This window comes from Talpa europaea (genome assembly GCF_964194135.1).
Source record: "Talpa europaea genome assembly, chromosome: 8".
NCBI lineage: Eukaryota > Metazoa > Chordata > Mammalia > Eulipotyphla > Talpidae > Talpa > Talpa europaea.
Window position 1 is genome coordinate 53,353,103 of NC_140075.1, and position 26,621 is coordinate 53,379,723.

Consider the following 26,621-nt stretch of genomic DNA (forward strand, 5'->3'; position numbering starts at 1 on the left):
AAAGTTAGAAGAATTTAGTAAATTATCAACCTAGGAAATATAATGTGTCCCAAAATATATAAATTTAAGGTCTTGAAAATATCAAAGCAAGTTGTTCCTCTCTAAATGCATGGTTTACATATATTATGTATTCCTTACTCATTTCCCACTGCCTTTTAAAAAATTTACTTATTTTTTTAATAGCAGTCGAGCAGTAAGCAAGTAGGCTGGATCTTTGTAAAGCGCTGCCAGAACTGGCTAAATAAAGCAATCTATTTATAAGGGAATGTCTCTTTTGGCCTGCTGTCTACATAGCCTGATGGTCCTGTTTTATTTAAGTGGCAGATCCCCTGAAGCTACTATTTAAATTTTCCTATTATAGAATTATAGCAGAATTGCTGCAGCCTAGAAATCAGGGGAAAGGTCAGTGTAGACACTGCCCCAAGCTAACTATCCTTATGACACTGAAAGCTTCAGCTGAGAGGATCCTACAAGTTTTGGACCCATTGCTGAATACAAATTTCAACTCCTTCTGCCAAAGCACATTACCTTAAACTTAGCCAAGTTGAATTTCATCCGTTACTGGTTGCCCAAACATTTATTAAGACCATCTGGAGCTCCCTAACGTCCTTTATGGTTTTATTATCCAAAACAAATCGTGTTATCATTAAATTTGGTCAACTTGATGTCTTTCCCACTTTCAAATCATTAATAACTACGTCTGTCTAATAACATTAGCCAATAAACAGGCTGCAGAGTTGTTCCCTGTTGACCTTTTCACTGGAAGACATTTTACTGTGGTTTCCTTTCTCATCTTCTAATCAATCCACAACCATATGTGGACCCTTGGTCTGCAGTCATTTACGGAAGAGCAAGTGCACAGTGTAGTCAACTCAAGGCAGGGCAATAAGTTATTAGGTGGTATGGAGACCTGAAGCCAGGCAAGTAAATGCAGCTATTAATTTTGTTCTCAGAATAGATTGGCTTTATATATTATATTTGAATATTGGAACAGTTATCTGCTTCTTGAGAGGTTAGAGTCCCAGAGGAAAAGCCTCTCAATGTAAAGTATAAGAAATAATTGAGGGCCTCCCTGGTGGTACAGTAGGTTGAGCGCAGCACTGTGGAGCTGTCTGCAGCCTCTGCAGTGCGGGTTTGATTCCCGGCTGATCCACATGGCATGGCAGATCTTTCCTGTCTCGCCCGCTGCTCCCCTCAGCAGTGTCTTCAGTCCATCTGCCTGTTCTGCTCCCCACTCTGTCTGTGGTGAATCCTCTTATCTTCCCGCGCTTCTGGTCTATACCCCAGTTCTTGTATAAAATAAATCTTTAAAAAAAGATAATTGAAAGAAGGTATAACTGATGACACATCTGAGTGGTGTTACAGTTGAATTTGTAGCCATTTGACAGAGTTAAAGATGTTGGGATCCTCTTTGTGAAAACTATTAACTATGGACTGCACCTAGGTGGTTAGTTTATTGATTACTGCTGTAATTACTGACTGAGCGACATATAACAGATATGCTGGCAGAAATTGACAAAAAAAGGAATTTGAAAATTGTATAATTAGTAGGAAAAACCAGTATGCATATTCTATATAAGTTGAATTATTTATACTAAGTATGTTGTCTGTTAGAATGTATGCTAAGGAGTCATTTAGGCAACTATTATAAAGGTTTTGAAATAATAAACCAGATTTGAGTGTAAGACTTGCCACTGAGTAAGTTAGACAGTATCACCAAATGAAAATAGTTATATCTGTATTAGTTCCTGTCTGCCTCCTTCTCGAAAACATTTGTGGAGCACCTAATACATATAATGCACAGTGCTAGATACTGTATGACAGAAGTTTGTTAGGTTTCTGGGGAAAGAGGCTTTTTTGAAAATCTTAGGGAAGTTTTTTATTCTTTTCCCAGAAAATTCACATAATGCAGTATTTCACATATAACTTCAGTGCTCTCCTAAAGTCCATGTAGACCTCAGGTTAATCCTTCTGCCATAGAGATAATAAAATATACAAGACTTGGTCCTTGCAAACAATGTTTCTTAAAAGACCCTTTAACTTATTTCATTATTTATAGTAATCTAGTAATTGAGGGAAGAGGGAGAGCTCTGACTCATTCATCTTTGTAAAACCTACCTTTTTACCTGGTCTAAACATTTAGTGATCTAGTTTAGTGGTTTCTGCATCTCCCTATTGTTATGTTCATGTTTCCTCTATTTAGTATTGCTTGGGATTGGGAGGCTCATAGCATATGCCCTATTTCATGAAGTTTTTCAAGCATTTTTTTCAGAAGGTATCTATATATCTGTTCCTTTGATTTTGGTCTTCCTGGCATATTTAAGGGGTGAGCAAGATAGAGATATTCCCCATTTTTACAGTTGAAGATACTGAGGACCCAAGAAATGACATGTCTTTCTCAAGACCACACAGCTCGAACATACTAAGCTGGGTCCAGTTTGATCACTTATTCTTTTTTTTAAAAAAAGATTTATTTATTTATGCATACAAGAACTGGGGTGTAGGCCAGCGGTGTGTGTGTGGGGGAGGGAGAGAATTCACCAAAGACAGAGTGGGGAACAGAACAGGCAGACTGACTGAAAGACACTGCTGAGGGGAGCAGCGGGCGAGACAGGAGAGGTCTGCTGCGCCATGTGGGTCAGCTCCCTGGCCAACTGGGGATCAAACTCATGATGCAGTGGCTGTGGACAGCTTCATAATGCTGTCTTTAACCCCTGCGCCACCAGGGAGACCCTGATCACTTATTCTTACAGCCAGTTTTCCATACAGTAAATATTTATCAGATAACCAAATAGCAACTACCTGGTTAAGTGCTTTAGTAGGTGCTGAAGTGCAGTGAACTATATAGTTCATTCCTTCAAGGAGCTTTTGGTCCAGCCAGGGAGATTAACAAAAAAGGAAACAGTGTTCAGTGTGAGAAGACAAGAAAAACTCCTAATTGCAAGGCAGTGATGAATGCTATAATGTGCTTAAGCATTAGATGCTCTGTGAGCGTGAAGAAGGAGCACCTGATCTAGCTTTGGGGACAGAGAAGGCTTCCTGAAGACAGAGATGGGCCCAGGTGAAGTAAGCTAGGATGGAAAGGGTGTTTCGGTAGAGAGGACATTGTGTTTAAAGGCTCAGGTGAAAGGCTGCCTGGTACATTCAGGAGGGGCTACCTGTGATTCATTGTGGAATGGACAGAGATATGAGCTAAGGTTGGGAAAGAAGGTGACCTAGATCATGAAGGACCTTAGCTTGAGAGATTTGAGAATTGGGGAAGATGTGGAGTTAATAAAGTAGGAAGATATAGAGTTAATAAAGTAGGAAGATGTAGAGTTAATAAAGAATGTGGGAAAGGAAAAAAAAAGAGATATGGTCTGGATTACTTCCAGATACCTGATTTCTGAAATGATGTCATTCATTGAGGCGGTGGATCCAGGTGGCAGAAGACATGTTTAGGACATGAGGGAGGGGGCAGATAAGGACCTGTTGAACTTGAGGGGCCTCTGGACAAAAATTGGATATGTTCTGAATCGTAAGAGAGAAATCTGGGCTAGAAATAAAGATTTGTGATTCATCAGCTCCTAATTAGTCTCAATGACTCCTTTGGTAATTGAAACCTTTGAAGTGGCTGAAGTTAACTCAAGGACAGTATAAAATAAAAAGGGAAGGTTGATGAAAAACCATGGGGAACTCCAGCATTTAAAGGAAGAGTAGGAGAGAACCACTTAGAGGACACTAAGTAGATTGGTTAGAGAGATAGGAGGAAATCACAGGGTTGTTGCAGAAAGAAGGAGAGGTCACCAGTCAGCACAGGTTGTCTTTGCATCGCACCCTGCTGCCTTTTGCTTCCCCAGCTGGTGAAATAGCAGGTGACATGAGCTAACTCACACAAGATGTGAATATAGAAGGAAGGCTCTCCAGCTCAGCAGTGTACCCAATAGTCCCATTTATTTGGTTAAATGTTTTGAGATATGAAAAATGTGAGATAACATACCTTTTAACTCTTAAGTAGTAAACATACCTTTCAAGTTCTGGGTGTATGGACTAGAATAGAAGTATTTTTCTTATGTCACTCATAAACCTAAAGCTTTTTCTTTGTCTATGAAATAGGGGTACTGATATTCCCAGAATAGGAAAGATTTGTGAGAAATTAATTGATTAAATATAAATATATAATACTGAGTCTAACATGTCGTAGGTATTTGGTGAGGATACTTGTTTCTCTGTGTGTGTCTCACTCTCTGCCTCTTGTCTCTTTTTAGTAGAGAACTTATGCCTTATAAAATTAAGCTGTGCAGTTTTGGAATTCACATTTTTGTATATGGCAGATTTCCATGAAGAAAAAGTGTTGTAATTATTGCTTGAATTGTGTTGTTAGAATTAGAATTAGGTTCATAACAAATAGGAGCACTCTTTGATAAACTTGCAAACAGAACAAAGCCAAAAATTGTACTTGCTATCCTCTTGTTGAATCTGACCCTCTGTTTCAAATTAATTAGATTTTTGGATAAGTATGCTAAACTTTGTCACATCCTTATTAAAATTGCTTAAAGATTTTGAAGAACATCTCAGCGGGACTTTGAAACTAATCCGAGTCAGGTACTGGAGATTCCATTAGCAATCACAAAACTGATTAATCTTTTACTTAGTTAGCTTATTGATTATTGCTGCAATTACTGCATGTTGCAGATTCTGCAAGGGATACCAATAGAATTTATAACTGCTGCTGGTTATTCAGTTTAAGTTCAATACTTTGTACTTTTTATACATACCCTTTTTTGTATTTTTAAATGTTGGGATGCTTCAACTCGGGAAGTGCTGTGCTTAATACTGTTTTAGTATTAGGAGGTTCTCTTTACAGTTTCTCAACATTACAATCTATAGAGTGTCTTCACTAATTCTGTTGCAGTTTAATTTTGAGCATCACAGTAACTCTTTGCAGTACAGTAGATAGCTTTATTCTCATTCTGAGGAAATTGAGGTTCAGTGAGGTTAAATGACTTCTTGAAGTTAGTAAGCAGCAGAATCAGAATTGAATCTCATTTCAATGAGCAAATATTTATTCAACACCCACTATGTGCAAGGCTTTGTGTGAGAGGTAATAACAGCCCAGAATAGTGATTCAGCTAAGAAATTAAGGCTCCATTAATGTTACACTGGTCATTTTGTTACTTTTCTGTCCAAACCACCTTGAGTATCTTGGCATACAAGGTTTAGGTTTTTGTTTGATTGTTTTTTTCATTTTTTTTTTGGTCAGGTAAGAAGTCTTATATTTGTCATCATTGCATGTTTTATCTCTGTTTAGAACAAAATGAAAACAAATCCCTTTAAAGGGAGAATATATGAAACACCGAGGATCAGGATCTAAAAATAATTTGTTTTACAGTTTATTAAGTGCTTTCCTGTTTTCTCATATGAGTCTCACAGTAATCCTGTGGGTGGATACCATCTTCATTTCAGAAATGAGTACCTGGAAGAAACAGTATTTCCTCACTAAGGGCATGTTCTAGCAACCACCACTGCTGAGACTCCTGGGTTTGAGTTCTCTGACTCCTGAGCACCTTGCTCATCTCACTGGGCAAGGCAGACCTTGTGGCTCATCGGCACCCCTCTATCCTAGGAGACACTACTTGTGGCCCTGCATTTTATCCTTGTCCCTGAGGGAATGCTATATAAACAGTGGCCTGAGCTCCTAGACCTGCTGCTTCCTTAGCAGCCCCTTCGGCCTCACCAGGGCTGCTTCTCAGAGGTCAATTGCTTAGAGTTGGCCTACGCATGGTCTTAATTACTGTCCCTTATAGCTTGTCTTTGATGGTGAATTACTTTGCTTTATGGAACACAAAATTCCCTGTTAATAAAAATACACATCACATCTAGTATTTTAGCAGAAGAAAACATTCCTTGGATTTGGTAGAATTGTAGAAAATAAAAAACTGATCCTAACTACTTGCTTTAGAGAAGCTGATAACTGGCAAGTGGCATACTAAGTATCAATACTGTGACTGTGTTAGTCATAGTACAAAGAGATGTTTATAGATTGCTAAAAAATACTCACAATCATTATTTGTTTATATAGCTTGCCAGTTGATTTGGCACGGATCTGAAGTGAAACCATTTTTACTTATTTTGTGGGGTAAATAAATAAAGTTAGAAAACAGGTCAATTTCATGCATGCAAGGTTTTATAGTAGAAAAAAAATGCATTGCACCTGTTCTGACCCTTTACATTTGAGGTTATTTGTTTTCAAACTTGACCCCAAGTGCCGTTTCAGACAACTCTATAATTAATTTGTTAGATAAAGCATAAGGATATTTTATTTGTTTTGATTTCTGGCACTAGGGTGGAGTAGTAGATGGAATTACTAACCTATTGTATGTAGCAGTTAATTAAAGAAAAGCATTAACTATAGGAGAACACCACCACTGCTGTTGTCTTGTATCAGTATAAAAAGGCAGTAATTTTTTTGACAGCCACTGATTGGAAAGTTGCTTGCAGCCTTCCAGAAGCAAGGGGGTACATGCTGTGGATCAATAACCGGCAAATTTTCCATTAAAAAGAATACCTGAGCAATGTTCCAAATAGCCACTGGCATCTTAATTTTCCATGGAAACCTCAAATACTTGTGTGCTGAGGACAAGTCATTTTCGAACAATTTTTCCAGACTACTTGTTAACAGTTATTGCTGTCCCAAAAGGTTGACAGCCTACATGATTGATATTTCATTTACTTGTCATCACTGTTTGAGTAATGGCGGGTGCTATATTTCTGTGGTTTTAAGGACTATAGTCTCCTGAAAGACATTTGCCTTAGTATGTATTCCAAAGAGTGTGTCGCACGTGTTTATGCTGATATATATATGTGTATAATATATGTGTGTATATATATATGCACACACACACATCACACATATACATATATACGTACACACACACCATTTTATATCCATAGAAAGAAAGGATTGGTTTCCTTTACAGTTTGAAAGTCCTTGGAGTACAGGGTACACTTACATTAATTCATAGGTATCAAAAATCTGCTTTCACTTTGCTTTTTAGGCCAAAGAACTTTAGATTTGTTAACTAGTGATTTCCAAGATGATGTAACATTTTATAGCCCTCCCCCTTATTTTTGAAGAAAAACAATTATAATAACCTTAATGTACATAAATGGAATAGGGGGACATATATATCTTGTAAAAAGAAACTTTTAAGATTATCAGCAAACAATGATTATCAAGGAGGAATTTCCTGGAAATTAAGTAATAAGCATTTGTTTTTAGTACAGAAATACCAAGTTCTGTTCTGTGGTAGCCCTTCAAACAAAATCAGCAGTTTTTTTGGTTGATACTTTCCTATCAGGACCATCATTTCATTGTCGGTCAGGTGTTAAAAGAAGCAAAGGCACTGATGCCATCTCCAAGTTAGGTGGACAAATGCTTATTGATTGGCACATAAGGGAAATGGGAATCATGAAAATACAACCTACTGAATGAATTAATGAAAGAATGTGGAAAAAATTTTTCACTCAAAAGTTTTTTTTTGTGCACAGAATATTAAAGTGAAATTTGATATATTTACTAAAGTGTTTTTAAGACTAAAACATCAAAGGTATGCTTGCTTAAAATTGGGCTACTTTGTAAATAGTGTCATCTTTGGGTGAATCATATTTTGTTTGCTCATTTTACAGTCCCTAGAATTTAGATCTAATCTGTGCATTTTATACCCAAATAATGTTTGATTAACTGGTATATGGGTAGGTCTAGGCCAAATGTGAGGTGTCTTCATTTTTCTTTGCAGATTCAGGGAAAAAGTACAAGAGACAAGTTGAGAAATTTCTGCTAAAATGCTTTTTGTAAACCATTGTTACCTCAATTAAAAACAAACAAACGAAACTATAGACTGAAGAAAGTAATAAAAAGATATTAAATAAATGCTTTTTTGTTGTTATTTTTAATACCTATCATTTCCAAAACATTTCTAGAGATTAAATACTAATCTAAAGTCTTAACCAACATTTTTTACTTTTAAAGATAAATGACCATGTGGAGGAAACTCAGTATTGGACTTTCTATTCTGAATATTCACTATAGCCATTTTGATGTGCAAATAGGGAAAAAGTATTCTCAAGGCTGATATGTATGTACCAGCAGTTTACAAAAGTACCATGAATTAAACAACCCATAAGTGTCTGTTCCAGTATTCATATATTACTGAGTAATCTCTTTCTATAATCTCTTTGCAGTATTATTCCACAGTAATGGAACAGCAAGTAAATGGACAGTTAATAGAGCCTCTGCAGATATTTCCAAGAGGTAATGTTGAACAAATTCTAATCAACAATGATTATTTCAGTAAGCTGTTTCATCAACAGTTATGTTTTCCAAAGGTTTAAATGCACATAACATGATGTTTAGCTCTTAATTTGAAAAAACAAAAGAAGTATTCATTATCGTGGGGATTGCAGGCTCTATTACAGTTATGGCAGATAAAATATCTCATTTACTAGAGTAAATTAAACTAACTAGATTTTTTTTTTTTTTTGAAGTACATACTTACATTCGCTTAAAGAATTCTTTGGGGGTCCACATGGATTCTAACCCAAGGCAAATGAATGACTTTAATTTTGGGTGTTTATAAACTTTAGCTCCTGATGGTAGCGCATGCTGCTATGGGGAGAAACTTTCAAATAGGACAGAGGCTAAGATTTACTGAGAAGTTTTAAGAGAAAGATATTTGGGTAGAATGTTTGGTGTTTTCTCTTTTGGGAAAACATTTCTATGTAATGGAAAAGTCCTCATAAATGGGGATTTGATGGTAAAAATCACCAAAATAGGAGCTGATAAGAGTGAGACTTCATGAGTTGCCTGGTCAAATAATTGTTTTCCTCTTGTAGGTTTGACAGTACTAGTCTTGTTTCAGATGTGATTGTTCAACTTTATATAAGTATTCCTTCAAAATTTGAATAATGGGGCTACCCACTCGGGACCCTTCTCTGGTCAGAGAGCTTTTCTGTCCTTCCTCTTATCTGTCAATAAATCTCTTGTCTTTCTGTAAAAAAAGTTTTTTTGAATAGTGGTGGAAAAGTACAGTTTAATTATATAAAACATTAAGTCTTTCACTCATTTCACATTTCCCCATTTGGAATCCATATTTTCTAACTGATGGAACAGATAAGGAAATTCTCTAAGTAACTCTCTTAGAAATAACTTAATTGAAATAATTAAAAGTTAAACTTACCTTTGTTAACTGATATTGTACAAATAATCATAGTGTGAGTTTTCCAATTAAACATTCTAGACTTTCATTAACTGTAACTCTCTGAAGTCTGAGTGGCTCAATTAGCCAGTAAATTCTCATTTGCACTGATAAAGTCTCTAAAAAGCAGCTGGCTTGACCAACCCAGAAGATCTGGATTCAAGAGTAACGCTGTTCTTTTAGCACTAAGGTGGTAGGGAGGTTGGGAGTACTTGGCAGGCTATTAATAATAGCTTACTAAAGAGCTAAGTAAGTAAATAAAATTAGGTCATTGTTAGTTTGTCTGAAACAAGAATTATCATCCAATTCTGTTGCACTTGAAAACTAAAACAAAAATGAAAAGAAGAATGTTGCCATTTCCGTGTATTAGGCCAATAACAAGGATGCAACTTGTTTCTTAATATTTTCAGTGATTGGAGAATTGGGGCAAGTTTCAAAATTATTTCTCCACAAGAGATAATTGTTACCAGCTGAAAATGTTCATTAATTGCTTTTTCCTGCTTGATGACATTATGGCAGTGTTGTTAGAGGAATCTCTAGTACAGTGTCTCAGGGAATTGTAATTCCAATTCTTTGGGGGGTTTTTCTCAATAAAATTACTTACTTCTCTTCATCCACAATACTTTCAAATTCTGTCCCTATTCTCTAATTCTGTGAGTCATTCCTGTCCATCTCCCTGCCCATTCCATTGTGCTCCATCTCGTGCATGATAACAACCACCATTTTGACATATATGCTCTGTTCAGGCACTGATTCTATTATAACTCTAATAAAAATTAATCCTAATTTTAATATATTAAGTATTATTGTTTCCATTTTATAGATGAGAATATTGAGGTTCAGAAAGGCTAAGTAACTTCAGAGTTGCACAGCTTTTAAGTAGGTAATATATTGTGAGTGAGAATTTTGTTTAAATTGAAATTGCTTAATGTTGAAGGCATATAAGTTAAAATGTTAGTGGAGGATACATTGGGATAGTTTGGAGGGCTTGGTACAAGTGTGGAGAAGTATGTATTATAGGGTGAAGATACTTAAAAGAAGGTATGTGAGATGTGATTGTCAATATGTAGTCCTAGCACAGAACCCAGTGCATTCCAATATATTATTAAATATTGTTATTCCAAGTCAAATTTAATTTCTTGAAAAGATGAGACTCAGTCTTCCTATCTCTATGAACTTTTTGTATGCTGTTGCACAACTTTTTATAGTTTTTTACAGTCTTTTTGATTATTGAACTATATCTTATGTAGAGAGGGAGACTATGCAAGTTTATAAAACTTGGGTATAGGTATATTGAGCATATTGCTTGGGTCTACCTACTTGGCTAGAGACTCCCATACCTTAGATTCTATGGTTAAGGTTCATGTTATGAAGACTCTCTAGTTTGTAAAGTGAGGACAGGAAAAAATGATTCTATTCTTAACATCAGAAACTCTCTTTCATTCCTAGTACAATTGCCATGAATAGCAACTCCTAGCTCATGACCAAATCCTCTCTATAGTTAAGAGATATGTTGAATATTAATAAATATGAAAACTTACTAACATTGTATTAACTTCTGATTCCATAACTTTGGAAAATATGAGCTATTGGGTTGTTTGACTACTGTTTAATTTCCAATCATGGGTTGAGAAACCAAATGAGGAATAAGACAGATATTACAGTAAGATAAGAGCTCATACCTGTCTCTAATTCCTTAGTTAGCCATTTTCTTATTAAGAAAAGTTTATAAGAGCAATGGGTAATTCAGTGAAAGTGTTGTTTTAGGAAGTATTATTGGTCACTCAAGGACCAAGCATCAAATGTATGTGACTGTTGTTTTGTTCAAAATGTTAATTTCCATTTCAAAGAAAGAAAATTTGGAGTCTTAGTTCTAATGTACTTTAGAAAACCAAAAATACTTGATTAAGGTTTAGCTATATTTGCTAGGAAAATCATAATAAATATGAATATATTTGAAATATGTAACATTAAAGCAGCTGATGTGCTTTGTAATTATTACCCACATCTTATTATTAAACACCTCTACATCTTGTTGTCAGAAACAGGAAAAAATACATGTACTTCTGAGAGAGGAGCAAAAAAAAAAAAAATCAAATTCATCCTTCCCCTAACAATCAATCAAAATTGACGGCCCCTTAACATACAATATGTAGGGCACTGTAGTTTTCAGATGGAAGCAGCCTATAACATGGGCAGGAAGCTTTTGTGCTTTTAACATTTGATGAAAAAGCATTTGCTGAATTTAAAATGTACTAACCTGTAACTCAAGATGGTGTTGGGAAATTAATGCTATTTTTCTTGGCATTGTTTTGTCCTTATTTCACTTAAATATCAGATGTCAAGATTTACAGGAAATACAATAAAATCAGTAATATCTCTATATTTAATAAATTTGACTGCTTATTGCTGTGCAAATTAGTATTCAAACTTGGAATCTCTAATAATCTTTTTGGCGTTAAAAGTTATCCTTTCTTTCACCCATCCACCCTCAATCCCTAGCTATTTTCAAAATCACTTAAGTGGTAACAGTACACGATGTAATAGAGTGAGGAAAGATTGCAGAAATTTGAAATATGAAAGATCTCTAATCATTTTAGTTCAGTTAACTTGATTTTTATATGTTTTAAGAAGAAACTGGAATTTATGTGAGGTGGTGTCAGAAAGCTCTTTGCATTTATAAATGCTCACTCCTGCAAGTTAAGAACCCTGGTTCATAATTCCCACTTTGGGTCTTGGGAGCCACTTTTCAATCATTTCTCTCTGCTAATTTTGGTGTCACCCTCATTTCTTTTTAAACGATTCATTTTGAGCAAATTTGTAAATGGCCCTGATGTGTTCTACAATTTAGTCAATTACTGTTTCAGCCTGCAAGCCTCCTGGGGAACGGAACATACATGGCCTGAAGGTACGAATTTCAATAATTGTTTCAGTAAAGTTAGATGGATTTGTAATGCTGTGTTCCACTTATTGAAATGTCAAATAAAACTGCACTTTCTCAAGCTCTGACAAGCGATCCTTTTTTTTTTTTTTTTTTTTTGTAGTGGGAGGTGGAGGGGGGATTCGCCTATAATATTTGCTCAATATGGCTATATATACAAGGGTTTTGGTGCCACATTTTGTTATTTGGAGTTGTTTTGTAGGTTGCATTTCTTCAGGATGATCCTGGGTATTGGGCTCCACAAAGATTTATTTGAGTGAAAAAACAGACTTCATTTCAGTGATTAATTAAGCACATAAGCATATTGCACACAGAATACCCCCCTCTTCTTTTGACATATTTATGCTAGAAACATATATCTATTTAATGTCCTTTCATTGTTCTGCATCTTTTGAATTCTGTGTTTCTGCTTAAGGCAAAAAATTTGAAAGAAAAGCTGGCTATTGTATTATACTCAAGCATTTTATAATTAATTACTTGGGCCTCGGTTTTCAGTGAATAAGAAACATTCTACAGTGTTCTGCTTGGTTGTAGAGCTGGAAGCATATGACAACTTGAGGGTCACTATTAATCCCTGGATAGGTTCTTAATATATATTTTTTGAACGTTTTATTTTTGTGCATGAAGCAAGACAGAAGAGTAAACTGAGTTTTTCTTTCTAGAGTTGAATTCATTTCTAGACAGTGAATTGAAATTTCTGGTTTAGCTTTCTTTTTTTCAGCACTATTTAAGTATTTAAATAATGGCAGGGACAGAGTATTATGTAATATACTGGTTGTACAATTCTATAACCTATATACTGAATAGACTCCAACTGTGGATCTGTCTAGCAACAAACTAATTAACCTTCATAGGAAAATGAGAAATTTGTGGCAAATTATAGGTTAATTAGAAATGTGTCCTCAGAATACAAACTGATCAAGATTCTTTCTTGTAGGTGAATACCCGGGCTGGACCCTCTCAACACAGCAGCCCAGTAGTCTCGGATTCTCTTCCCAGCAATAGGTGAGAGCAAGCAAGTGAAATGTATAAGATTATGATTATCTACAAAGTTGGGAGTGGGGCAGGGAAGAGGACTTTGAGATGACATCTTTTTGCTATATGGCCAAAAAAAAGTGTATGTGGCTAAGACTTTTGACCAGTTTTCCTTCAATCTCCAAATTATGCAGACAATTGAATGTCTTTGCCTATTTTTATGTCTTGGTTAATCTGGCCTATAAGTTGCATAATGCTATTTTTTCTTGCTTGTCCATCTTATGGCAGTGTCATTATCTACTGACATCTTTACCAGAAAGAGGCAAGGAAAGACTGAAGTGATGAAATTTAAATGTACAGGAGATTGAAGCTATTATAGAAGGAAGATAACTTTATGAGTCCATGCTAATATTGGTCTACACTGTGCTGGATACTAAAGACCTGAATCTTCAGAGTTCTGTCAGATCTGAGAACTTTCTTCTAGATTATTATGGTCCTCAAGTAGAAGGAGGGACCTGCTTGAGCTGATAGGGTTTTGGTTGTACATTTAGTGTAACATCATTAAGCCAGCAAATGTTATATATTGTACTTCATGATGACCCTGTGAAGGCAAATCATCTTTGTGTAGATACTCATGTTGGTGGCTGAGAGAGAACACCTTCATTCTGTATCCCATTTGGGGTTGTTTTCCGTTTGTTTGTTTTTAGTTTGAAACTGTACCTAATAATATTTGCATAGCCCTTTATTAACTGTAATGTGATTTGGGGTTCTGTTTTGCCTTTTATATACCTCTCTGTCCCCACTTAACCCAGAGTCTTGGTTCTTTACCCAAGGGACTTAACTGGAGATAGTTCAAAGTCTCTTCCTCTGATTCTCTCTTTATTCTCCAGACCCTTCCCCACCCTCACTTCCTTTATTATAGTGTCGGTATATATATCCATAAGCTTTTCTGCTGTGCACGTGCCTCTCTTAGTGTGTGCTTCCTTCTTAAACAGTTTACTCTGTCTTAAAATATGGTAGCCTGGTTATTTGCAAATGGGTTATCTGTCTTGTAGTCACAAGGGATAGGTCTTTTAATTCTCATCCAAGGTGTGACCCTGCCAGGAGGTACTTTGTGGCTTCTCTCTTGTTGCACACATTGTTGTATATGTGTGAGCCAGGGCCCAACAGACTACAAGCAAGAAGGCTGAGGGCCACTTGTTGCACTTAGCTCAAAGAAAGCAGGATATTTAATAATTACAACTACTTCCAGAAAAGATTTTCAACAGACTGACCATGAGTTTGAGGAAAAACAAGGACTTTCCCTGGTGCTCTGGTTCAGATTTCATCAGTTTTAAAAGTGGGATAAAATTGAAAAGGATGGTAAGACAGAAGAAGCAAGATAACTTTTCACTTCTCTCAGATTTGGATTCACACATAACAACGTGGTTTTTAAAAAATTATGTATAGTCACGGAGTATTATGAAATCTGAGGATGGACAGAAAGTCAGAGGTTGCCTGATCTAGTGATCCCTGGCCTTTTACAGATCTTCCTTAGGGATGTCACAGCCTCCCAAGTAGTGTCAGTAGTTTGCTCCAGTAATGCTTTCTGTTATGGGCAAAGTACAATTTGAAAAAGTTCTATAGGTGATTTTAATATGCCACCCTAGGTTGGCCATGTTCTGTGCCCCAAGATGATAACTAATCAAAAGTATTCATTGAGTACCTTCTGTTCATTAGGTTGCTCTCCTGCACACTAGGAATATAATCTGATCCTTACCCTTGGAGCTTGCTATCTAGTAGGCATACAGACAAAATCCCCAACAACAAACATACAAAAAATTATACTTTACAGTTAGTATTATGAAGAAAACAATTAGGTTTTGAAGAGAGAAAACATTGGGCAGAAATACTTTTAGATTTAGACGAGGTGTGCAAAGAAGAGTAACATTCCACCTGTGCCTGAAGTATGAGAAGGATCTTACTTAATGGCAAAAGCCAGAGAGGTCATTTCTGATGGAGGGAAGAGCATTAGTAAAGGCCCTGAAGTGGAAAAGAAGCTCAGCGTGTTTGTAGATGGGCCAGTTTGTCAGGAACACAGGGAGGGTGTGGGTTGAGGGTCAGGATGGAGAGTAAGAAGGAGGGTAATAGAAGTGATAGCAAAATAGGAGCCAGATCTCCAGGCCTGTGGGGTGATTTTCTCTCCGTGTTTCAAGTCATTTGATCAGTAAGAGAGTGCATGGCAGCTCTGTGTTTTTAAGACTCTCTGACTGTGGTATGGCGAGTACATAAGAAAAACACAAGTCTAAACTCCAGTTCCTGCCAGCTGGTCATCTAGACTCTTTCTGAACATTTCTGTGGCAGGAATGCACCTATTGCTAAAGTAGCCCCCTCATTTTCATTTAGCTATGTCTTAGAATATTCTTTTTCAGGAGCTGATCTTTATCTCCCTTTAGCACCTAATTGTTAAGATTTAGTTTAACCTTCAAAACAAGCCCTCTTCTAGGTGATAATTCTCTAATCATCTTCCCTCCAAACATACTTGTAGATTTCTTGCCTCAGTAAATTCTCCCACATTCACCAAGCTGCTAACTCCAGATGACCCATCATTCTTTGCTGCTTCCTAGGTCCCCCTCAGCCCCACATTCGATCAGTCCCCCAAATTTGTAGGTTCTCAATCACTGCAGTTGGTCTACGTGCCAGCATCCCTGGTTCTGTAAGGTAGTTCAGATGCTCTAGGTCACTGCTACATTTCCTCTTTCAGTCTTGCTCCATTGCCATCCCTTCTCCACATCATTCCCCCTTCCAGCCCATCACTGTTCTTCACAATGTTCAGGATGATGTGTAACCTTCACAGGTGAGTGATGCCCTTTCACATGTGGCACCTTTGCCTTTTCCAGCCCCCTGGTGTGCCACTCTGCCCCTACCTCCCTGACAGCCCAGCTTTGCTGATAAACAGAGGGTGCCTTTAGAGGACCACATTTCCTCTCATTACTGAGCCTTCACATCTGCTGCTGCCTCTTTCCTCCTCCCTCTTTCATTCCCCTCCTTCACCTTCAGTTTGGTTGACCTTAGTTATCTTTGAGGAATAAAGCTGTTCTCGTCTTCTGAAAACAAAGCTGTTCTCTTCTTCTGAAAATGTCTCTGATGATTACCTACCTTCCAGTCTCACCAGGTACCCATTTACCAATTTCTGTAATCCCTCTGTGCTTGCTTTTTCTATAGCTCTTAGCACATTGTATTATAATCACCTCTGTCCCCAATAGATTCTGTACTCCTTAAGTGCAGTGACTACAGCATATTCATTACTGTATTCCCAATTCCCAGCATGATGCTTGGCACATAAGAGATAGTCAATAATGCTTGAATGAACGAACTCACTATTTAAGTATTGTCCCCAGGTCAAATTCTCCCTTCAACCAGCTTTTTGATACTATTGAACTTCTAGTCTTCTAGTCCCCTCACCCTTTTTTGTTTTTTTAAAGATTTATTTATTTATGCATACAAGTGCTCGCTTTGGCAGCACATATACTAAAAATATTTATGCATACAAGAACTGGGATACAGACCAGAGGTGTGGGGGGTGGGGTGAGAGGATTCACTGGAGACAGTGAGGAACAGAACAGGCGGATCTAATGAAATACACTGCTGAGGGGAAGCAGCGGGCAAGTCAGGAGAGGTCTGCTGCACCATGTGGGTCAGCTCCCTGGCCAGCCGGGGATCGAACTCATGCTGCAGTGGCTGTGGATAGCTTCATAGTGCTGTGTTTAACCCCTTGCGCCACCAGTAATGCCCTAGTCCCCTCTCCCTTTTACTCTTCTTCAGATACCTCAATGTCCCTCTTAAAGTATCAGGCCCAGATAACAAAATAAAACCACATTTTAGTTTTACAATGTTTTAAAAAGTGATTTTTTGGATAGCTCAAATCATTGTGAACATACAGATAAATAAAATATTGAGTAAACTGAGGCACAGAGTAATTGCCAGGATACGGAATATTTTTTACCAGACCAAGTTTGTAGCCAGATATTTGCATAATGGATGAAATCACCTTTTTCCTCTGTTACTCTCAAAATATGATTTGGTCTTTGCCTTAGGTGAATGACTTTGTTAAGCTGAGCTTACTAATCCTTATGGTGTTCCCAAGCCATAATTAATGAATTAAAGTCCCACTGCCAAGCCAAGACCTCTCCTAAACATCTTGGCTTTCTCTTCATAAAATAAGGATGATTGACAAACTTTCCTTTTATCGACCTCTGGTGTTAGGAATCACATTTCTTGGATGAAAGGTGTTTTGTAGATACAGTGAATCAAATGTAATTATTTCAACCTGCTTGACTGGTATGTCTGTGCCAAAACATTGCCTGAGCATTATTTGGTTATTTCTGTTTTTATCATAATCACAACTATCAAATTAGGAATCATCTATGAGAATAAAAAGATCTAAATATTTCCGGGGGGGGGGGAGGGTTAGGGGAGGGAGTGTGTGTGTGTGTGTGTGTGTGTGTGTGTGAGAGAGAGAGAGAGACATATTGACTCTGAGCGAGGTCTGTACCTTAGTTTCCTTTATAAATTGGGAATAATAGTAAAACCCCACAGGGTTATCTTACTGTGAGGATTAAATCAGGATAATAAGTAATAGCATTTAGTACAGTGCCTCATACATGGTGGTAGCTGTGATTTTTTTTTTTTTTTTAAGCTGGACTGATTTTAGGCAGTTAGTTGTCTTTTTGGAGAACTTATGTTTCGTCTTTAGTCCTAATCTTTAAAATTCTTAACTGCCTTTGTGCTTGTGTTCTTATACCGGGAGGATGTTGCTAAAGTCTAGACTCCTTGGTTTAAGAGCACATTTTGTAAGTAAAGATTGAAGCTCCATAGTCTTAATTTGATCACAGCAGATATAAGAAATATTTAGAAAGAAGAGTAAGTATAACTGAGTGGTTAAACTTGAAGCCTGAGATTTTCTCGAATATGACTTATTAAATGTGCCAAATGAGTGTGTGTATATATTTGCTACCACCATGTAAAAACAACCAGAACTGTGACCACCATTTATTGAACACTTAGCACATGCCAAGTCTTTGGGGTAGGATCAAGGGTAGGAAGGGACTGGGATATATCAGAGGTGTATAAGAGATGGTATTTGTTCTCAGGGAGCTCCCAGACTTGGGGAAGGGTGGGAAGAAAGACATCTACACATGTAACTGACACAAGGGAGGAGAGCTGATTTGTTAAGTGGTTAGAGTAGATAAAGACTAGAATTAACAAGTTTTAAATTAGAGGAGCTGATATTTTATTTCCCACACTACCAAATGGGTGGATATGGATAGGTATAACTTAATTATAAAGTTGGGACTATAGAACCTCCCTTGACCAATTTCCCTGAACTTATCAATAGAAATATATACATAGTTGTAGATGTCCAGAAAAAAAGCATTTTCATATTCTTAAAAAAAAACTCTGGAAACTGGGTCTCATATAGGAAAGAAAGGAAAAACAGGGCAGTTCAAATTTACTTAACATCGACTATGTGCTAGACATAATGTTACTGCTTTTTGTAATATTTGATTTTCTTGGTTACATTGTAAAGCTGGTTAAAAAGCTGATAGTTTCCCCATTTTATAGAATGGGTAAATTGAAGTTTTGAGATGAGTAACGAGTACCAGGATTTATTTCTACTATGCATTTGCTTCCTGGGATGCTGAATTGGAAGTCTTAACAATAGTGAATGATCAACACTTAAACCTATCTCTTTTGTCTTTTGAGTTCTGTGATCTTCTTTTGCTGATGAACATTCTAAGAATGCATTGTTAAGTATTTTGTACTTAGCAGATGAAAGAGAGTCTACATAAAATAGCCACTGAAAGGCTACCCAAAGGCCAGCAGAACTAGCCAAAAAGAGGTCCCTCAAGTAGTCCTTAGAAGAATCTAGCTTCGTTTTGATTATGCTTTCAGTTATAAATGAGGTCTTTTTACTAATCCTTTGCCATTTGGCCAGATATTTTTGGAAGAATACAAAGAGTATAGACCATGTCTAAATCTAATTGGGTTTTTTTAATCTGAAATTTTCAATGATGTTCAAAAGTGGGTATGATCTTGCTTCTGAAACTTATGTTTTCTTCTTTTAGTTTAAAGAAGTCATCTGCTGAACTGAAAAAAATATTAGCCAATGGCCAGGTAGGTGTCAATGCATATTAAGATTTTTACATAGTAACTTATTACTCTTCCGTTTTTCCGTCTATAGCTTACTAAACAGATAAAGAGTCAGTGAATTTCCTCTCGTCATAAATGACTTACATGACTTAATTTGATTGGCAGAACAATTTGGAGCACGTTTTTCAAACTGTGCTAATGGGTTTCACTCCCAGCAGATTGAAGTACCATGCACACACCCTGCTGCCATCTCAGTTTAAAAAGAGTTAATCAGTTCTGAACAAGTGTGTCAGCCCATGGGCTGTTGAAATGGCCCTGCATCCTGAGGTGACGGTTTCTTTCATTATCTTTGGGGAGAAAAGGAAAAACTGTTACTTTCTTTCCTTAGTTCCTTCTTTTGTCCTGAAGCCAATCCTGACTTTTTTGGGGACCAGAATAACAGCAGACCTCTGGCATTTAAAACTCCTGAGCTTTGGCAGCCCTTGCTTTGCTTAGTTGTCTGGCCATCTCAAGCTGAATGACCTAACTCAGCCAGTGAGGTTACAAACAGGCCTGCAGGCCAGTTATTTCTCACTAATTTTGGTTCAAGTAAATGACCACATCTGAAATAGTATAGTGCTTTTAAACATACACTGGTAAATTAAGCTACCTACAGGGTCCTCGATTCTTCAATAGCAACATAAATGTGTTTTAATGTTTGTTATAGTGGAAGCCCTTTGATAGCCTTGGAGGCAGTCGCCTGTCCATTGCGATCAAGCTTGCCTATTAGGCTCTATTGACTGAGACATCTGTGTCACTGCAAATAAAAGACTCTTATTGATTTTCTTAACTGCTGTTCACTTCCCGTCCATGTTTCGAAGGCTGAAATCTTAATTATCTCAGATGCTTATTCAGTGCCTTCACACGCTGACCTCTCCAAGCTTCATTGGCATTTCATGAATCAAGTACTTGTAGTGGAGCATGTCAAGAAGACAAAGCTAGGTCCTCATGCTTGTTCTTTAATATCACCTGTAACTTTGTGGTCTTATAGATGTGCATGCCTCAAAATGGTGACTGTGTATGGTAGTACTTCTGGAACCTTTGCTTATTTAGCACACAATCCCTTGAATACAGTTAGAAAAAGTAAGCTTATCTGGTTCAGACATCTGATTGTTGTTCAGAGTGTGTGAATTCTAGTCCTGAAATATTCTATGTACAGCTTAAGGAGAATCTGGTGTTGTACGTGTGCTCTTGTTGGTCTCAAAATTTTAAATCATGTTTATCTAATAATTTAACTAACAGCAGCCAATGGTTGGTTTAGATTGAGGTCCGTATAAATGTACCCCTAGTATTCTGTGTATTCAGAACTTGTGTGAAGTACCTGACTAAAAGCAGAAATATTGAGCCCAGGATATTTATGTATCTTTACCATGCTTGCATTCTAGTTACTAATTGTAATTTATGTATGAGTCACTTGTGTTCTTCAGCTGGAAAATATATTTCAAAATTGACATAAATTAAGAAGCTTTAACTACATTTGTTCAACCCAGGCAATGGAAAATAACCTGTCATCGCTTCCTCTTTACAAAGTGAAAATCAGTTTATTTTCACTGCAAATTAATAAATAAATAAATAAATAAAACATTCTGAAATGTTTCCAGCGTTTTGATAACAAACCTAGTATCAAATATCTTAGTGGTCTCAGTTATGCCATTCTCTGTGGTGGAAGATTGCCACAACAAACATTTTTTGACACTTAGAGATTGTTTATTACTTTCCCATGGGAATGCAGTAACCCCCACATTAAACAGTATGGCATTTTCTTTCTTTTAAGGATTAGCCTTTATTGTATTTACTTTATTCACAAAGCAAACGAAATAAAACATTCTACCTTTGGAAGTCTTTAGTATACCACCTTCTACTAATTTCTCCATTCCTCAATGCTGTAGGGTAACTAAAGCGTGAGTGAGATTTCATTACGGTGAGGTACTGTGCACAGTTGTGGGGTCAATAAATTTCTGGACTGAACATTGACACCACTTGATATGGAAGATGTAAGTCACATTTAACGATACTTTAACACTTGAGCATAGTTTTTTATTTTAGTGGTTTATATGCTCTCAAGCATTAATAATGATTTGCCTTTCCACTAGCCTCCACTTAGATTTAATAAGGAATTCATATTAATCATTAAAAGAAAGGGACATGATTCTTCAAGATAATCAAATATTGACAGGTCAGAAATAGCTTTCTGCCTGGGTTCATTGATATAGGTTATGTGATATAAATATTTATTTCTTTTCTGTCACTCAGAGTAAATGCCATCAATTGATTCAGCATTGATATAGTGTCAACAGTTCATAAGAAACATTTGACTGGCTTGTGTTTTCCGATTAGTCTCTGCTCTATAAAGTGGGATTTACTAAATCTCTCCAATTGTCTGCTCATAGACTGTGACTGCTCTCTGAAACCATTATTGCTTCGATTTGTGAAGCAAAGGTCTGGTGATAGGACTAGTTTCTGTCAGACCTTTACATACAAAATAAGGATTAATTGAGCGTTTTTATTTTAATGATTTATAAGCGATAGATACTGATTCTTCTTAACCCAGGCAGGCAATAAACAAAGAATATTTTCTTTGGTGATCCATAATTGAATTACATTTCATTTTCCCATTAATTTTATTAATATTATATTAAATCTAACACTTTTTGAAAAGTTTTAACATTTAGTCTTGGAATGGAGACATTGTTTTCCTGTTCTATTGCTTTATGATGTAGGATTCCTTTTTTCCCAGCCTGAAAAAAAGCAACTCATAAGGTATTTTTGGCATGTTTTATTGAGACCTATAAATCAGTACCACTTATGTATTTTCTGGATGTTTTTCTCCCTTCAGTTTTAGTGCCTTATCATCTTTTTAACATTGGCCCTTGATTTGAAACTGATTAGAAATGGCCCTGGGGGTCAATTTACAGAATTAAAAAGAAAAGTGCGGTTATTCCAAAGTGTGACTTTGACCTTTGTCATCTCTAGAGTTGTTTTCCCTCTTGTGTCTTAGATTTTGACAATCTTTTCTTATCTTTATAAAATCAAGTATAAATGTATTGAGCAGACAGATCTAGAACCAATACTGATCCTGCTGTATCTTTGGCTGTTATTTCAAAAACTTCGAATGCCTTTAGAAAACTTTTTTATGTTTAGATAAAAAATGGGGGTGGGGAAGAAAGGTACACATTATACTACAAAATTAGCTTTAAAACTGTATATCACCAATATATAAAACTTTTGAATTCTTCCAGTTCATCTTAGATGGTATATGAAGACCAAAACATAAATGAGACTGTGTATGTAAGTTCAAACTATATGACACCCTTCTCTTCCACACAAGCATAACCTTGCTGCCCGTGGCTTGTCACATATCCATTTCTCTCCCAGCCCTGCCCCTCTTTCAGCAGGAGAAGAGCCACTGCTTGTCATCTCTTCCAGGTCTTGGCAGTTGTAACTCTTGGGGCTTTTTCGTCCTCCTTCCTCACATCTCTTCTACCTTTTATTTGTTTTGTTTCAGTCAAAATAAAATTTTTATTTTACCTCTTCTTTCCATTTGAAGAGCTATGTGATTTTTGAAATATTTCTCTTCATAAAAACAAATACCATAATGGATGAAATTGCTTTTCACTTGTGAGTGCCCTTCACTTGATTGTTTGCCTTCTTGTGGGCCAGTGACCATAGATGAAGAGGACTTCCCTGCACGTTACACAGGAGATCTGCTGCTGAGATGTGACACTGAGTGGAGTGTACTGAAAGGCCAGTTCTGGCCTTGACTCGATGTTATTGGCCAGTTCATGTGACCTAAATGAATTAATCTTAAATGGTCTCAAAACGCTGTAAAATTCCTGACCCTTTGAGACTTGATCCCAACTATAATATTTTAAATGTATTCTGTAGCCTTATAAATTCCACCTTTGTGTCATAATAATCTGTGCTTCGTTTTGAAAAGTTGAATTAAAAATGCTCATCTGGGCCTCCCCGGTGGTGCAGCGGTTGAGTGCTGGGTTGCGAAGCTGCCTGCAGTCTCTGCAACGCCAGTTCTATCTCCGGCTCGATCTCCGGCCACCAATGAGGGTCCCTCATGGCGCGAAGACCTCTCCTGCCGCTCGCTGCTCCCCTCAGCAGTGTACTTCGTCAGTCTGCCTGTTCTGTTCTCTGCTCTGGCTTTGGTGAATTCTCTCACCCTCCCATGCTTCTGACTGTACCCAGTGCTTGTATAAATAAATAAATAAATCTTTAAAAAAAAATGCTCATCTATACTAAAAAGGCAAAAACATCTTATTGAGTATTTGTTGATCCCTTAAATTATACTGTTCACAGGTAAGATCAATTAAAATAACCCATTGTGATCATAGCTATGAAATTCTTAAAATGTTTTAACCAATTCATGACCTTGGCCCTTGTAGTTTTTCTTTTTCCAAGCTTTTTTTTTTCACATGAATAGTATTTGTATACTACATAAAAGTTAGAAAATTCAGGGCCTCCCCTGGTGGCGCAGCAGTTGAGCGCTGGGCTGCAAGGCTGTTAGCAGCCTCTGCAGCGCCGGTTCGTTCCCCGGCCACTGGCGAGGTCCCACATACACAAAAAAAAAAGGTTAGAAAATTCAGATTAGCAAAACCAATCTGGTATTTTTTCATTATAAAAATCTTATCAGGCAAAGGTCTATAAAACTTTAAAACATTGTAGAAACACTTGAAACATTTTTTTGTCAATACTATCTCTTTAAATGACATGGTTCTAGAACTTGTTCTTTACAACCATTTTTGTCTTTAGGAGTCTCTTACAATCTTATTATCTGAGGGATTCCAAATTTCCATCCTTGAATTTGTTTATGAAGTACTACACAGATGTGCCTGCTTATACAGCATGTGACATTCCCCTCTTCCTGCCCTGGAACTTAAAGCCTGTGTTGAGTGGGATACCCGTCACTCCTAGTTAGGTGAGGTGCTGGGAATGCTGGGTAGGTGTCTATTCCACTTCTCTTTGTACCTGGTGGCTATTAGAGATAAAATGATTATGACTTTGGTATCATAATGATGGGACCTGCTGAAAGACATACCATACCTATTCCTTTCCCTTCTTTAAATGCTAATACCACAACATCAAGCCCTCTCCAAAGTTCAAGGTCTATCCCAGTGTATTGGAATTTACAATATCAATATGTCTTGGTGTGTATATTTTTCTGATAAGAAACTGATGGTCCTTTTACCTGGACGGCATTGATGGAGTGGCTGAGATGAAGGTAGGGGGAGTACAGTCATAGATTGTGGCCTCTGCAGAGTCTAGATTCTGTATATACTTCATAGCTTCATCCTGCTTACCCTTAAATCTCAGTGCCTCTAATACAGAATTTGTGGACTTGAGTGATATTCTCTGTCCTAGAAATTTACTTCAGGAAGCCATCATCAGGGTGTAGCCTGCTAGGCAAGATAACGGTGCAAATTAGGTTGTTAGAGTCAGGTTTAGACTACCTAAATAATGTTATAAAGGAATTAGCTTATTTGTACCTGCCAATAGATACTGCTATTTACGTAAGTATCCTTTGTGCTCACTTTTCAAAGTAAACCCAGTAGCAGTTCTGCTAATTTAGCATTCCAAGTTACTTTATGTGCTGTTTTTCTTATTCTATTTTAAAATTTATCGTTTGATACAGAATAATGAGGTTTTCTTCATTCCATATCATTTAGGTTAAGAACTTTTTTTTTTCCTATTAGTAATACAAAGGTAGTGAAAAACAGAATTTCCCTCAAATAGGAAAAAAGTCACCAATTTTTTGACTTGTTTGACATTTCTCCTCTGACACTAAATATAGTAATTAGCTGATTGCAAATTGCACAATCAGATTGTACTACAATTGAATTGGGTGCTGAATTGGTCTTTACACATTAATCTGTCAATATTCTTTTAGGGATTAGCAAACCAGCATGGAAAAGAAGCTGGTCTGTTACCTGCACTGTGCTTCTAATTATCACAGCTCTCTGAAGCCTCAACCTCAGAAATATATAGAAGAAAAATATTTCCCTTGATAAATGAAACCTTGCTTTATTCAATTGGTGAAAGTTTAGAGTAGAACAAAATATTTAAAGCTTTATTATAATGGTCTGCAAGCAAACTATTTTTTTCCAGGTGATATTGAATTAAAAACTCCATCCATTTTCTGCCCATGTAATGCAATGCAATTCCCTGGAAATTGATTTTTTTTTTTTTTTTTAGGGCTTGTGGCTCTCCCCAAGCTTTAGCTATATGGAAAATAACACCTTTATTAAATCCACTTAGTGAATAAAGTTGGCAGTTAATTTTTAAGCAACTGGATCAGTGTGTAGAAAATTACTGAATGCATCAAATATAATCTGATTGGTCTTAAAGTCATTTGATAAATAATTATTTAGGGAGTTATTTAAAACTAAAAGATTTTGTGTGCACTAAAACAATTCACTATTCATGATACAAATGAAAGTAATATTTGTGGTATAATAGATTTAGAGAACCTGGGGGAAAGTGCATGCTATTTTATGTACTAAGTTATGAAAATGACATTAGTTTTAAGAATCGCATACTTACATATTTTTCCTGTATGAATTACAATATTTGAGTATATGTGTATGTTTAAGTGCATTGATTTGGCACTTTTCCATTAGCATAATATGGTTTCTACCCATTTATTGCTGTCTCCTTATTTGGCATTTCCAAAGAAAAGCTAGTGTACTCTAGGAAAATCATTAACATTATCAAGCTAGTTTGTTTAATGTTAATTATAGGGTCACCTGGAGAGTTTTCAGGGGCTGATTTATTTACAGATCGTGCATTAGATTACTGTGTGTGTGTGTGTGTGTGTGTGTTGTCTTCACAAGTTTGACTTTGGTTATGTGTAGTGCTATTTGGCATTGGTTGTATGTAGTGCTGGAGACTGTGTTCTTATCGGTAGCTCTGACCTGACCCTTTTGAGCTATGTTATATCATTCCATTTTGACACCTTTTATCAAACTTTAATGAAATGACCCAGGCAAACAAATTGTCATTAAACTTTCCATCACTTTGTCCCTTGGTATCGTCTTTTATAAATTGGACAGCAAATGTTGTATTGATCTTCTCGTTCTTGCAGCTGAACTTGAAATGACCCAGACTGCTTGTTGTTTATGGCCCAGAGTTGCTTTTCCTTGACATTTCCATCCACAGCATGACACCCTTTTTGTTTTTCTTTCTTTCTTGTGGAGATGAATGAACAAGACATACGATACCGAGACACCCTTGGTCACGGCAACGGAGGCACAGTCTACAAGTAAGTAGTCAATTTTGCTTAAACTTTCTAT

The 26,621-nt window shown here is 36.7% G+C and overlaps 1 protein-coding gene across 3 annotated transcripts in view; it reads left to right on the forward strand.

The window, feature by feature from the left end:
- The window catches only part of MAP2K5 (mitogen-activated protein kinase kinase 5), a gene marked incomplete at both ends in the record, with an annotated part of 240,785 nt that overhangs the window by 24,645 nt on the left and 189,519 nt on the right, over positions 1–26,621 (forward strand). For all 3 annotated transcript variants that reach the window (XM_084240847.1, XM_084240848.1, XM_084240849.1), the window contains 5 exons: positions 8,224–8,293; positions 12,104–12,144; positions 13,115–13,182; positions 19,260–19,308; positions 26,526–26,590. In XM_084240847.1, the coding sequence (XP_084096973.1) occupies positions 8,224–8,293; positions 12,104–12,144; positions 13,115–13,182; positions 19,260–19,308; positions 26,526–26,590 (293 nt within the window). The remainder of the gene's footprint in view (positions 1–8,223; positions 8,294–12,103; positions 12,145–13,114; positions 13,183–19,259; positions 19,309–26,525; positions 26,591–26,621) is intronic.